This window comes from Stylophora pistillata, chromosome 7 (genome assembly GCF_964205215.1).
Source record: "Stylophora pistillata chromosome 7, jaStyPist1.2, whole genome shotgun sequence".
Taxonomy (NCBI): domain Eukaryota; kingdom Metazoa; phylum Cnidaria; class Anthozoa; order Scleractinia; family Pocilloporidae; genus Stylophora; species Stylophora pistillata.
Genome location: NC_142525.1, coordinates 6,652,960 through 6,668,428, shown reverse-complemented (window position 1 = coordinate 6,668,428; position 15,469 = coordinate 6,652,960). Strand labels below are relative to the sequence as shown.

Here is a 15,469-nt window from a genome sequence, read left to right as displayed (position 1 = left end):
AGTTGTGTTTCGATTTTTTCCTTCATAACTGATTCTGATAGTGTGCAGGTGTTAAATAGACCACTGAGAAAACTCTGGCATAGGTGTACGGAACGGTTGGACAGTTTTGTCCATAAATGAGATCCGAACAGTTTCCACGAAAAAACAGAGAAAAATAAATTCATAATAACAAAAAGGACTAACTATGATAAATTTCGTTCGCTTTAAAGCCGGTGTTCACACAACAGATTGATTAGGGATGAAGTTTACACCAAACGGAAAATATAATTCTTTTGCATTCTGCATGTTCAGCCCATCAGTTAGGTGACAAGAATGTTTTGAGTTTTATCACAGAATTAGAGCAGAAGCTTCGTTTCATTAGAACTTTTCAGACATCTTTAAAGCGAAGCAACGAGGACATGCTGCTGAGCCTGAAAATGTGGACTGAGGTAGATATGGTCTGTATTATCCTGAAATCCTGATATCTATCCAAATGTTCTACTGATCCAAACTTAATAGAGCCCAGTTATTTATGTGCCTCAGTGGCTAATCAACATTTGACGGTCAGTATATAAGGCAACTTTTAAAACGTCAGGCCGCGATTGTTAAAAAAAAAAAAAAAAAAAAACCGGTTAAGCCATGGCAGGAAGCATTGAAAGCATAAGGTTCAATTATTCAATGGATACAATAAATCTCTCTCCAGGCCACGGTGATATATTACTACTTCCTGAAACTTCTTCTGCGTTTTGTAGGTGTGGAGACAACATGGGTGAAAATATTTGATTTGTTGAAGTCGAGAAATGACTCCGATTGCATGAAGAAACAAGCCTGAAGCTAAGGCCGCCAAGAAGTTAGGGTGATGATCGATTGCAATTTGTATCTGGAGGGTCTTCGTCGGCTGCAAGTTCAATGAGGAGTGTCGAAGCGATATCCTTCTCTTTTCATGAACGGTAAAAGGAAAATGAAACAACTGCAAGGGGTCGATCTTTTGGAAACCTTAGTTATCTAAACAGCTGTTTTTTTCTCTTTTTCTACTGAATGGTAATCGTTCCAAAACACGTCCCTTAATACTGATACTTCTCAAATAGCTAAAAATCACCATACAACAGGGCTGTAGCCAAACTTCAGAACAAGATGAGGCAAGTTTCGGGTCTGGTATGCCTCCCCCAGAAAATTTTGAAATCTAGAGGCTCAGAAATGCTCTTTCAAGCATTTTCCGTGGCCCTTTTCTTTAGAAAAGTCAATCTTGGGCAAGTGTGGAAGTTCACTTTTTTATTGCCGAGCGATACTGGTGCAAAAAAAAAAAAAAGGAAAAGGCCAAAATCAAGACGAGGCAACTGCCTCGTCTTCCCTCATGCTAGCTACGGCCCTGTACAAATGTGTAATATGTTTTCGCTATATGTCATTGTTGTATGGGCCACCTGTGGTTGCATCAAAGTGGATTTCTTAGACTCTCTCTACTTTGTTTGCTCTTGTTAATTTCACAACTTGATAGTGGAGAATATTCTTCTCATTGTGGGACTGGCTTAAGACTAATCTAGGCTGTGTACAACTCTTGAAATTCCCGTTATTTCACGAATTATTTGACTCTTAAGTGTTGACAAGTTTTTGGCATTACGTCAGTGAAAAATTGCATTACGTAAGTGAAAAATTGACTCAACGCTGTAAAGAGAATCTCTCTCAAAACTTACTCTTTAAGAGTAGAAGTTGCCGTACAATTTTCAAACATTACTGTTAGGTTTTTTGACGCATTGATAACCTTGTAAATAGCTCAAACATATTAAAAACATTTTCCTTTCGGGTTTGAAGTTTCGAGGGGGAACACGTGCTACAGCTTACACGACGGATTTTTAACTTTAACCGCTGTACTATAAACTTGTGTGTTCGACCCCCGACGAACGCCATCGATACGCCCTTCGATCTTGGATCATTACCGTTACTCGAATTTAACATAGCTGAGAAGTGGTTAGGGTACGGTTGATCTGTACCTCGAAAGACTTGTTCGACGTTTCTAAGCGAACGATTCACTCCAAGGTAAAGTCATTCATGTATCACATACACATGTACTTTTCAACTTGATTCACAACCTCTCGTGGCTCGATGCCTCAGACGAACTTCCTGTTTGTTGCAGAGATGTTCGTATTTTGCGAACTGGTCGCGTAGTTACACTTGATATCTCTATATTTAATAGATTTTGATGTTGACTCGCTTATTCGTTACCATTTTAACGAATCTCACTAGAATCGTTCTGCTACTAGCCACGAAATACTTCAGTGTTTAAAAGACAGATTGATAGAAGTCGTGACTTTGTGCTTCGGTCAGCACTTTCTGTACGATGGAGACATAGTCGTATTTTGCGAATTGCTGCGCATAGTTGTACTTCATAGCTCTATTTTCAGCAGTTTATTAGTCGATTAACGTATTATTTATTATTTTGGCTGGATTGTTTCGGCTACTAGTCATGAAATATGGGACTACAAGGCCAAATCGTTTTAAACGCGTGGCCGGGGTAGTGCTTTAGTCAGCGCCTTCCGCATGCTCGTTGAAGACATCTTCATACGCTAACCAATTGTTTATTTGTGCCGAGCAACCTAAAAAGTTTTTACATTCGGTAGTTTGGCAAGATTCCTTATAACCCCATACTTCTTTATGCATAAAATTCTTGGATAAAAGCGCATTAGATCGGTATCCACATGTATTTTGCGCTCTATAAGTAAGTAATAAATTTTAAAAAAATTGAATGAAAGAAGACAGAGGTAAAACAACTGACTGCCTTTGGGACTTCGGCAGTTTTAGTTGGTATGAGGTTATGGAAATCTTTCCCAAGAGATACTTGAAATACCTTCTCTGCCTTTTGTAATTCGTGGTGAGAAACCATGCTCTGATTGGAATCTTGAAAATAACTAGCACATTTTTTGGAGGGAATATGCCTCTCCTAATCGGACAGCTTCAGATACCACATATGGATGAAAAATTCAAGCTTTTACTCAAATTCATGTAGGCAAAACGTCAAAAAATTCATTAGGTCAGTGGGATTAAAACTGAACAAAGTTGCAGTGATCTCCTTGGGCTTCCGAAATGGAAATGTGTTTTTAAGTCGTAGTTTAAAACCAATTTTTATAATTTACTCTGGGCCTGCTGTAAATTATATGATAACATTTCATGGTTTTGAGCCTCATAGAAACTGCTGAGACATGTACCACAACTCCAGAAATACCCTAAACTGCTGCTTTTTAGCCACCTCTTGAGTCTTGTACATTCAGCGTGAGACTTGTGCAAACAAATTGAATAATTAACAATTATTCCACAAGCGCATGTTGGATATGAGATGATAGATAGCCAACTCAGCGCTACGCGCCTCGTTGGCTATAATCATCTCATATCCAACAAGCGCGAGTGGAATAATTGTTTTACTAAAAACGCCCCCAAGAAATTATTATTTTGTAAGAAAAAACCTGAATTTTTAGCTCCTTTTTGATTTTAAGCTGATGCGTATGCTTACCCTATTTGTAGATTATGGTATATTGGCTCATATACCATAATGGGTAAGCCAATAAAAAGTCTTGAATTGCATTATCCAATGATCCAGTTTTTAATAATAATATTTATTTGGTTCTCACACTGAAACTATTGTTTCATATAGCAATCTGCTGTTATAGGATAACTGGTCAAGTTGCCTAAGAGTTGTGTTGCCCAGTCATGTCGTGTGGAACCGGAGTCATGTTGCCAGAAAGTTTAGATATATCACCCAAAAAAAGAGTCAAGTTTCCTAAAGAAACAAATACTTAAAGTGCCACTACGACGAAAATTTTTATCTCTGGTTTTCACATTTTTTAGCGTCAATCAAGTTAATATGGTTAGAATTTTACTATGTGATAGTTTTTAGGTCGATGGAAGCGAAATACACCTTGATATAGCTGGCCGAAATTCACGAAAAACCCGTCCGCCATTACTCAGCTTGCAACCGAGAGCCAGTGACTGAACTGAGAAGCGGTTTTACGCATGAGCTGGCCTGTGACGTCATATGCACACTTTCGCATCGTGCTTCGTGTATTGTGAGAGATTCGACAGTGGAAATTCTAGGCATTTTGTAAGATGTATTTTTCCTCGAATTCTTCTTCCAAATGGCATACAAATTTAGCCACGTTTTTTCGGTCGAGCTACGCATATGATGTCACTTCCGAAAGGCTCCAACTAGTGCCAACTCTTTTTGCCACATGCGGCCATTTTTGAATTGAGTAATGGCGGGCGACCCAAAACGAAAAACAAGGTTGAAATAATCATACTTCCCGTGAGGATTTTGCGATTAAACTTGGCATGGTAAGTGTTTCTGACTTCTAGTTTCCAGAAGTGAAAAGAAAAGGCAATGCGAAATTGTGGTCATAGTGGCACTTTAAAAGATCAGGCTAATAGACAGTAAACACAGGATAAAGTTGAGATATTTTAATCACTAAAGCATCGTTTGTTTCTAACAACCAAGGGAAGCGTTTTTGGGTTTGTCATCTAAGTTGAAATTGAAAATTGGCCATTGTAAAGAGTTCAATAGGTGACATTTTGAGTCAGTTCTTTCTCAGAGCAAACTGTTTATAGCATCAAAATGAAGTGTTCCCCATTTGGCAAATACATGTTTTGTACTCATGGACATATTGTAAACTTGACAGCCTTAATCATAGTTTCTACTAGTTTCTACTAGATCATATCAGAATTGAAATATGTTTGAGTAACGATTCTAAAAGCATTCAATTTGTTTGTTTCAAAGAACAAGGGGATGCATTTCTGGTTTCTTTTAAAAACAAAGGGAATTAATGTTCCTTTCTAACAACAGAATTAAGTGCTGTTCTTTTAATGTGTACTTGTTTCATAATCGTGGACATATCATAAGCCTGAGGAACTTTATCTTGGAATAAGGTATCTGTATTATTAAGATTGGACCAACGTGATGTATCGAAAGCCCAGGATTTTTGTCTTATAATGCTTTCCTTACACCACTATAGTTTTTCTCCTTTTCATATTTTAACTTCTTTCAAGCCAATGCACAGTAATTAGTTGTTAAATTTTCTTTAGCAAGCCCAAGTACATTGTCATCCTTTGGGTCATTACAAAGTGCAATCCAGTGAAGCATGTGAGGCATGGGAGCCATTGCAATTTTTTTTTGTTTTCAATTGAAACTTCATTCTAGGAAAAACATAAAAAGTGTTATCTTTTCAGTATTTACTTGTGTATAACTGGACCTTTTATGACCAAAAAATCATCCCAAACATTCACCCTCAACTTGTACACAATCCAAGTCATACATAAAGACCTGACCTTAGCAATCTAAAAAATTACTGTAATGGTTGCCAGAAATCCATGAGTGTAGAAAAGCCAGTTCTAATTGTGTTCAAGTTTTGTCAGTTTTCAGTGCATTCTTCATCAACCAAAAAAATTTGAACTTAATGAATTTTGAGTGGCTTAAACACAGCTTCACCGCTGTTTATGGTCCAGAACTTTTGTTTTCATCAAACAATTACAGAAGCGTAGTGACGTAGCAAATGTTTTGTGGTCTTGTTTATTACACATAATCCTTTGAAGCTCTTAGGAGTAATGTTGTACCTCTAAATCTTCTTTCAAACTCAAAGTTAACACGAAGGTCAGTTAAAAGAAAGAAGATTTCATTTTCAATGCAATTTAAAAAATATCAATGGTAAACTTCTTTAGTAAATTGAAATGCTTGTGTTTGCTTAAGTCATAGTGATATAAACAAGTGCTATTCATCATTGGAACACAGGGTTTCATTTTGCTCTGCAGTGTTTTTGATTCCCCATGTTTTCAATACGTACATTCTCAGAAATAAGAGATTAACTTTAGGGAAATTTCTATTGGTCTGAATGTTACTTCTTTGACTAGAAAATGCTTGCATACCAACAGTTGTCATGTGATGTCTGGTACAGTGGTGGCTGCCAATATATCTTGGAGATGCAAGAGCTTGGATCAAACCGACAAATTTTGACTTTCTCTCCATTCTTAGGTGGAGTTTCTCTCCCCATCACTCATTGTGTCCTTGGCTGGTGTGTTTTTCGTTGTGGGAATCGAGGCTCCTTGTTGCTTGTCATTCTTAAGGCTTTTGTCTTCTGTAATTTGGACTTACAGGATTTTGCACCAAAGTTTACTTTATTACAGAAATTGGTAGAATGTGAGAGGAATGGCTGTAGCCCATGACGATTATGCAAAATATGATAAGATACAGTTTATATTCTCTTGATAAATAGTAATCATGTGTTATTTTAGTTTCAAACAAATCCCTCAGGTTTTTTTTTATGGTAATTACAGAATGATGTGTTGTGCATTCTTATGCATTTCTTACAGCTGGCATTTTTTCAATTAAAGTTGTTTCTACTTTTAATTGGTAACAATCTTTATTAATTGCTAATGTTGCTCATTGTTTGGCATGGATAGGCTATGGGAAAAGATTGTGGCCAAGGCAATGAGCAACTTAGTGTGAGAGCATTAGCTGCAAACAATGTTGCAGAGGGAGAGGCAGGAGGGTTGAAAATTCCTTACAACTTACTGGCTTGGATATCTTTTTAAAATGCTGAAAATTTAAGCATCAAGATCATTAAATCCAGAGATATTGTACATGAAACTTCGCATAATAATACGTAACTAGCTTCGAACAAGCAGGGTTATGCATTCTAGGCCCGTCCAAATTCTGCAGAAGATTTATCAATGAGAAACGTTGGTTTTCATGCCTTGCACCAGACCTTGCACCAGACCTTGCACACTATGCTGGCCAACATATTGGTAACATTCTCTTCCTTTCCTAGCACCTAAGTTTAACCGGGGTTCGTACAGGTCATGGAAAACCTGGAAAGTCATGGAATTTCAAAATTTCATTTTCTAGTCATGGAAAGTCATGAAATTTAGGTGTGGCTCATAGAAAGTCATTGAAAATCAATAATTTTATGCTCTCTAGGAGTGAAAGGCAAAAAGACCCAAAGTTGAAAAGTTAACTGCCGATTCCAAAAATCAGATTTAATTTCATTAGAAATAAACAGAAGCAAACATTGTGACAATGTTTGCAAACATTCATTCACACTGCAAAAGGTCATGGAAAAAGTCACGGTCAGGTCAAAAGTGTTCAAACCCTATTCAACATGTATTTCCTTTTTCCTGTGATTGCCAACCGAACAGTCTGACACCTTCTGCATATTTTTTATAGACAAGGTTCATGACAAGATTCTTTTTATCTGCTAACCATCTGTTTATTTGTGCAGAGAGCAAATGTAAAGTTGTTACATTTGGCAGCGTTTGGTGTTGACTTACCCATTATGTACTATTTTGCCAGATACTGTAGTTTCTTTGAGTATTGATGCATTCAGAGGAATTTTAAATAAGTTTTAGAAAATCTCTTCTCACGGTAGACTGGGGAGGCCTGGCACACAGGTTGAACTTATGCAAATCATCAAGTCATTTGGTGCATTAACATTGATAATTATTTCCCTGTGCTCCTTGTTAGGTACTGATACTAGATGGAATGATGGCTGACAGCACATGGTGTAAACTGGTTATCAAGTCGCAAACTCCTCTTGGAGGATTTCAGTGTGTTGTGCTTACTGCATCCTTGACCGCCATTTTGATCGCTGTACAGGTTTATCATACCAATGATAGACTTAACTTCAGCTGCGATCCCAAACCCAGTGATTTTATCAGAAACTCTTGCTATAACAAGTACATTGACTCAATCAGCAAGCCTCATGGGTTAATACCTCGGAATGTTGTTGCCATAACCTTTTGTATTTTGTGTGCATGTTGGATCGCCTTTGCATTTTTTGGTCCTGTTACCCTTCGAAAAATCCAAAGATCAACAGGCAATGTCAAAATCAGAAACATTAAGACTTTTTCCTGCTTCTACTATATCCATGTGCTCTTTCGAATATTTTTCCTGGGTGGTATGTTGGGGCTATCCTCCAGTTACCATGCAATTTGTTTACCTTCCATTTATATGTGTGAAGTTGATCAGACCCCACAGAACAACAATCAAACCATGCCAAGTTCACTTAACCAAACAAAAATGACATTGCAATGTAATGATCTTCATTACAGGGAGAAATCAAATCTAAATATAGCTGTAATTGCTGTGGGTGCCATTTTTATTCTGTTTGGTATATCGGAAATCCTGTACTTGTGGTGTACAAAGGGACATGTTGTGCAAAAGATACTTGGAGATGTTGAAATTGTTGAGCTTGGCCCTCTACTTCGAAGTAAGTATACTAAATAATTTGAAGTGAAACTGCTATCAATGATCACTGCCATAAAAGTGATGATGGAGTGTTGGTCAGCTATACAATATTGCAGAAATGGAAAAAAGTACAATCCACAAAAATTCATAGAACTAACTAGTTGTTTTACTTTGGAATAACATGTTGAGTTTGGATTTAGCTAAAAACTGCTGAAGCCAACATTGTGAACTTTAAGTCATGATTTAATATTCTGGCATGTATGTTAACTGAGAAGATTGTTTCCAACTTTGTACCTTTTCATTGAATTTGCAAGAGGGGGGTAAGAATTCTCGGTTTTTGCAGCCCCACCCTCCCTCTCTCCTCTACGTAAATGAAAATCAGAAGGTTGCAAAAAGTCAAAGGTAATTGAAAAAACTAAGAAATCCACTTGTTTATTGAAGGCGGGGGTGTGTTACTAGGGAATTTAAATTCATTACACGCGAGCGATGAATCTACTTACAGTAAGTATTAACTTTCATGGGAGACAAAATTCAAAAGAATTATTATTTTGAACAGGTTTACCTGAGAAACCCACCATCACAAATGTAGAAAGTGAAGTTGACAAAGATTTCACTGTGACCTGGTCAAAAGTAGAGGCTAATAGCAGGAATTGCAGCATTAAATACCGTCTGGAATGGACGAAACAACCCATGACACAATCCACAGTACCGCTTAAATGGGAAAACATTGTGGAAACTCACTACGAAATAACTGGTCTTGAGTATGACGCAGAGTACGAAGTGAAGCTGTTTGCTGTCAACAAACCTGAAGAATACAGTGAGCCAGACGTCAGAACATTTAAGACAAAGAGTGGTATGTACTGTACCTTAACTTTGAGGAGATTAGTTGCAAATGAAATAAATAAATAGTTGGGTTTTAAATCCAGGAGTAACACTGCTTTTCGTAAAACAAAGAATTGAGAAACTTTGTGACAATAGGTTTAATACTCCTACCGCAGCACTTGTAAAAGAAAAGACAATGATTTCCCAAACTTTTTCAAACACGCTGAGGCCCATATTGTGAACTTGAAGTCAGGATTTAATATTCTGGCATATATGTTTGCTGTAAACATTTTTTCAACTATGTACCACCTCATTGTAGGCCAAATTTATACCAAACGTTTTCTGAACTTATAGGCTACCTGGAAGTCACATTAGTTGATCTCCCCTAAAAATTCTACAACCCTATCGTTAGTTCCACATGCATAGTTCCTCCTTTGCCAACTATGCCTATGATATCCATTTTTAGCACTCCTTCAACATTCCTCTAGGTAATGTCTCCTGCCTAGTTCTTTCCTGGGAATCCATACAAATTACTTCTCGATCTTTTCAACTCTACCTCCATTCTCCTCGTACTTAAAAAAAACCAGCTCGTTGCAAGGTTTCAGAGAAGTAGTTAAAAAAACTGTAACATCCTCTGGTCTATTCAAGGGGGTGGGGGAGGGGAGACCTCTGTCGCTGAGGAATTCGAATTCATTACGCACATCGCTGAATGTAGCAACGCTCCGCCTTGAAACGGTTTTTAACCAGATTTTTCACCTTGACTGTACTCCCAAACTAGATGAGAACGGAACCAATTGTCACAGCATCTGTTTCAACATCTGTCATTTGATGATGTAAATATTTCTCTAAGAGCTTGGGACTGTTCAGGCAAATAGGTTAACTTAACCAGGGCAATAGAAAGACTAATCTGATGACAATTTTGTTGCCAATTGCAGATTTAGACTTTCCTATGAAGTTAGATAAACTTCAAAACTTCCAAAATGGTTTTAAAGTATTCAGATTCAAAAATCTTCTCTTAACTCCACCTCGCCGGCCTTCTTGATCTCCAAAGTAGCGGCTAAGTCGGAACGCTGTTTTAATTACAAATTGGTGTTTTAGGTTAAGTGTATCCATTACCTAAAGGTCCCGGATTGGCCACGAATCAGAAAAAGAAATCTGCTTAAGTGTAAACCAGGTCAGAGATATCGTGCACTTGAGAGATCCTCACTGACTTATATTTAAACTCAATGGAGTCCTTCTTACCAGAGATTCAGAATTAGGAAAATCTGGTTTTGCAAAATTGACGGAAATATCTATTTCTGAAATTAGTTACGAGGGGTCTTAAGTGGTGATGGAGTTTGAGAAATGTAGATTTTTCCATCTTTCATGGCTGTAAGCGACTTAACAGGACCGGTCAAGCGTCCTTAATGATACGTCACGCAACCTTTGTCAAGCTATTCTGACAACACTCCACTCCCCTCTCAAGGATAACTTTTTCATGAAATTCATTGTTGTTGTAACCAACCTTATCAAGCGAAAGGGGTAGGGAGAGATTTGTTACAATTATTACCAATTACAACCTACCATTAATTTTCGTGCGATTTGATTGGATACCTAAGTTATCAGGCAATAACTCCCGTCTGCGTCAGTATTTGTCCTCTGATTGTTTCCGTCAGAAAGAAACAAAGCTAGTGGAAAAAAATAATTTGGATATATCAACAAAGTTGAAATGGTAAATTGGCCATTCGCTCCGACGAAGGGCCAACGCTCGAAACTTCAGCTTTTGTAAGCGTTACTGTGGCCAATTTACCATTTCAACTTTGTTGATATATCCAAATTATTTCGTTACTCCCACCGACGCAGCCCCAAACAGTTTCTTTGGAAACTACCAGCCTTTATTCATAGAGGAAAAAAAGCCTGCTCCAAAGTTTTTTCTTTTCATCTCTATTATTTTTTTATTTTTGGCACACAAGAAAAACAAACTCGTTTTGTTGAGTCCAGTGATAGTGGTATTAAAAAGCTGGACGCATATACTCATCCGCCGTCAGATCAACTCTGGCTTTTTAAGGAGCGGTTTTCGCGCGATCTGAAAATTAAGAGTTACAAAATAAATAAACCCTTTTCTGGTTTGCTGGCTGATAATGTTCGGGGCTCGGAGACTGTCCTAATGATGTTACATTTTTCCTCGAAACTTCGCTTCTAAGCCTTGTAAGATAGACTGAGGGCAAAGTTACCAAATGCCGATTGGCTGAGACAGAAGGCATTTTTAAATTAATTTTGGTAGTTGCCCCAGGCAAGTACCAAAATTTAGAAAACGTTAAAATAGGTTACCTTTGCCTTAAACGTTTGATATCATTGCTGGCAAATGTTTTTCAACAGGGTTGCTTTCATTTCTTTGACGTTGTTGTACAAAAATAAAATTACGTGAAAACTGAAGTGGCTTTCTATGAACGTGCGTAACAGCGTGCATTATTGATCTTCTTATTGGATTTCTGAAAGCTTGCCTGGCCTTAATCCTTAATTTTACTTGCCCTTGTGCGATTACCCCTGCAAATATCAACTTTTCATACAGTCTCTCAGCAGTGGACATTATCAGCTGATATACCAGCTGCCCGAAAGCCAGGTTTGTTTACCTAATATACTTGATTTTTAAGGGAGGAATAACGCTTTGACGAAACAAACTTTTCTACTCTTTGGATAGGGATCGATTTCTCATGTGATAGACACAATAGACACTTTTCAAGCACTCAGCTCTGTGCTAGTTAATCTCTCTGTGCTGAATTCGATAGAAAGTATTTGAACTGCATTTCCTCGTGTTCGTATTATTATTAAAATATTTTCCTTTCCCTATTCTTTAGCCGTAAGTCCCTACACAGCAGCTTTAAAAGTTCAACCCTCTGGAGTAAGAATGAAAGTACTTCAACTGTTTTCCTCACGTTCTTGTTATTTCTAAAATACTTTCCCTTTCTTATCCTTTAGCTATAGGTGCCTACACTACAGCTTTAAAGACTTCCATTTTACAACAAACGGAGTTCCAACCCAAACTGCTAGCCTCTCACACCATCTCCAGCGCGAAAACGGATGAAATATTCACTAATCTTCTCATACAACATGGACGAAAACGCCTCACCAGGAATGACGAGACATATTCAAGGAGGGAAGACCTTGAGTATTTCGGAAAAGTCAGCGGTACTCCAGTTAAGCACTGCGATGAAATATTTCTTGGCACGAGTAGTGATCAGGAGAATCCTAATTCTATTCTTGTCGTTGGAAAAGCAGGGATTGGAAAATCTCTGTTTTGCCAAAAGCTGATTCGCGATTGGGCCAACAACAATTTATTTCAAGCAAGAGAAAACATTAAAATTCCAAATTTCAAATTTGCTTATTTGCTTACTTTCCGTCAATTGAATTTGCTTGATGAAGAGCCTGTGACTTTAAGAGAAATCTTAAACTATTCTTCGATTTTAGAAGACAACTCTACCATTGATGACGTTACATTTGAGTATATTGTAGAGCATCCCAGAGAAGTTTTGATTATCCTTGACGGCTATGATGAGTATTCACAGCAAGATTACATCGCTGAAGACTCGGGAAAAAAATATCAGAATAACGCTAGATGTAAAATGCCAGTGGCCGCATTATGTTCAAAACTCATTAAGGGAAAGACACTGAAAGGTTCTGTCGTTGTTGTAACCTCGCGGCCTGATGAATCAAATAAGCTGGGAGGAATCTGTTTTAAACGGTACGTGGAAATTGTGGGATTTTCATCAGAACAGGTTAAAGAATACATTGAAAAGTACTTCAAGGAAAAGGAAAAAATGAAGAGCGCTGTGCTTGAACATGTCATGAAGAATGAGAACCTTGTCAGTTTTGCTCATGTTCCTATGCTCTGTTATCTGTTGTGCTTCGAGATGGAGTATACCCTAACGGAATCAGGAAATCCTGATGACCTTTCTGTCTCAACAACCGACATTTACACAAAACTTATTGATATTTTTGAACTTAAGCACTGCGCTGAGTCAGAATACAGACAGAAAGAAATTCCTGAACCATTCAATCATCCTCCGGTCATCAAAACCACAGAGAAATTATCAAAACTAGCGGCTAAACTTCTGCTTGAAAGTAAGCCAACATTTGATGAAAAGGAGATAGATGGCGGTTTTGATGTGGAAGAAGTAAGAAAAATGAAAGGAAGCGGTCTCCTTCACTGCGGTCAGTCTTTCAGGACTAGTTCGACTACAACCACGAAACACTTCTGCTTTACACATCTCACTGTCCAAGAATTCTTGGCCGCACATTGGTTTGTAAAGGAAAAAAGCATTCCTGACGACAAATGCTCTGCAATGGTTTTCCAATTCATGGCTGGTATTTTGTCAAATGAGAGAAACGAGAAACTGATGGAAGAATTAATGGATTCACCCCGCATGGATAGAAATCTTAAAATGAAGTGTCTGACTGAGTATCAAGACAAAGAATTCGCGAAAAAGTTTATCAGGAATCATCCCCCGCTGTTCATTAGGTCAATGGGCACCATTCATTTAGCTTCTTTATCAGATGTAGACTGCACTGCAGTATCATTTGTGTTGAACATTATCGGTGAACTAATTAGAGAGGAAGCTGGAGAGACACAGCACCAAGGTTCTGATAAGTTAGTCGCAGTTACGAGGTTGGCCCTTACCCTGTCAGAGCTAACACAGTCTGGAATACAATCAGTCTGTAATTCACTGAACAATGAACACTCTTTTGTGTCTGAACTTGAATTGTCACTTGGTGACTTGACTGATAAATGTATTGAATTTATACTTAGGGTAGTAGTAAGTAAGTTAACCACACTGTCTCTGAGTAATAATATCACTGATACCAGTGCTGCCAGTCTCTGTGAAGCTTTACAGCATCCAAGCGGTAAGCTTAACACACTAGATCTGGCAGATAATGAGGTAACTGATACCGGTGTTGCCAGTCTATGTGAAGCTTTACAGCGTCCAAGCTGTAAACTAACCACACTAAATCTGAGGCGTAATGAGATCACTGATACCGGTGTTGCCAGTCTATGTAGAGTTTTACAGCATCCAAGCTGTAAGCTTACCACACTAAATCTGTGCCATAATGAGATCACCGATATCGGTGTTGCCAGTCTATGCAAAGCTTTACAGCATCCAAGCTGTAAGCTTACCATGCTATATCTGTTGGGTAATGAGATCACTGATGCCGGTGTTCCCAGTCTATGTGAAGCTTTTCAGCATCCAAGCTGTAAGTTAACCACACTAGAACTGCCTGGGTCTATTAATCATAAATGTAGGGAAAGTCTTCAAGCTATAATCGAGAGATGCCGACCATCTTTACACCTGTCCTTTCGTTGGTAATTTTTTTAACCTCAATCGGTTTTTATAGTTAAATAAAATAAATCCTTGCAAGAAAAATGTTAATTTTGGGTCAGAGACTTACAAGGTAGTTCAAGTATTTTAATCATCGGAGTAACGCTCAATGCAAATAGAACCGCAAGTATCTTGTAATAAAGTTTATTTACTAGCTATGTGGCTTACTGTCCTTGATTTGTGGGTGTAAACCGCTTAAGGGTAGTGTTTTCGTTCAGGAAATATGCGTTGCCTTTTCATGACAGATTTGGTTTGATTACCAGACTAATGACTGACTTTAGTTCCTGACAGTAATTAAAAAACTTTAGCATATTATATTTTTAAGGCAGTTTTTCAGAAGAATTGAATAGAGAGAGGAGAGTCTGTTCAAAAATCCGCTGACCTGAATCTGCTAACCTGTAGAGAGAGATCCGTTTTAACGACCCGCCACAGAAGTTAGATGATTCGTATTAGAGATATGGCAAGTCAAGGCTCTGGTATTGTTCCCTTCGAACAAATAAATAAAAATATGCTGATTATATGCTAGCAGTGCTACTTTTATAAAAAGTGGGAAAATATGTTGGCTTTTCTAAAAAATGTCAAGAACTATGCTGGCGCAATCTATGAAAGCTTATCTCCTGGGAGGGGGAGTGGCAGCTGAGGCAAATAAAAATTATTAGGAAAAAAAAATGGCCATTAAGTTATACAGAGTTTAAAAGCCAATCCTTAGTTTTGTAATTCTAAAAATTTATTTCTGAGAAAAGGGGACTAAATTGCCGGGTAATTGACCCAAACCAAGTTCTTTGAGATATTTACGGCTTTCTTATTTTGCGTGTGGACAGAGTAGAGATTTGAAGTCATTTTATGTTAGGAAAATAGAGGGGGGGAGGGGAGGGAGATAAGTGTTTGGTCAAAATTGGTAAAGAAACGGGTAGGGGCCTGGTTGGGAGCACACTCTTGGAGTTTGGATTGAAACCCATAGATTGTAAGAAGGGTCAACATTGAACACCTATTGTATCTGTTGCCATCCGCAGAAGTGCAGCTTTAGATACTCGACAGTTACCGAGGTGGGGAATGAAGGTGGACAATGAAAAAAGCGAAAGTTAGCTGTGTCTTC

The 15,469-nt window shown here is 38.0% G+C and overlaps 1 protein-coding gene and 1 long non-coding RNA gene across 3 annotated transcripts in view; one reads left to right on the top strand and one right to left on the bottom strand.

Annotated features, from left to right (window-relative positions):
- Positions 1 to 15,469, bottom strand: part of LOC148726371 (uncharacterized) — a 447,217-nt gene that overhangs the window by 127,168 nt on the left and 304,580 nt on the right. The gene's annotated exons all lie outside the window — the stretch shown is intronic.
- Positions 1,876 to 14,529, top strand: LOC111344162 (uncharacterized). Its single transcript, XM_088727339.1, has 4 exons — positions 1,876 to 2,013; positions 7,475 to 8,219; positions 8,754 to 9,050; positions 11,978 to 14,529. Exons 2-4 carry the CDS (start codon positions 7,493 to 7,495, stop codon positions 14,359 to 14,361), a joined length of 3,408 nt encoding a protein of 1,135 aa, XP_088583465.1. The 5' UTR covers positions 1,876 to 2,013; positions 7,475 to 7,492; the 3' UTR covers positions 14,362 to 14,529.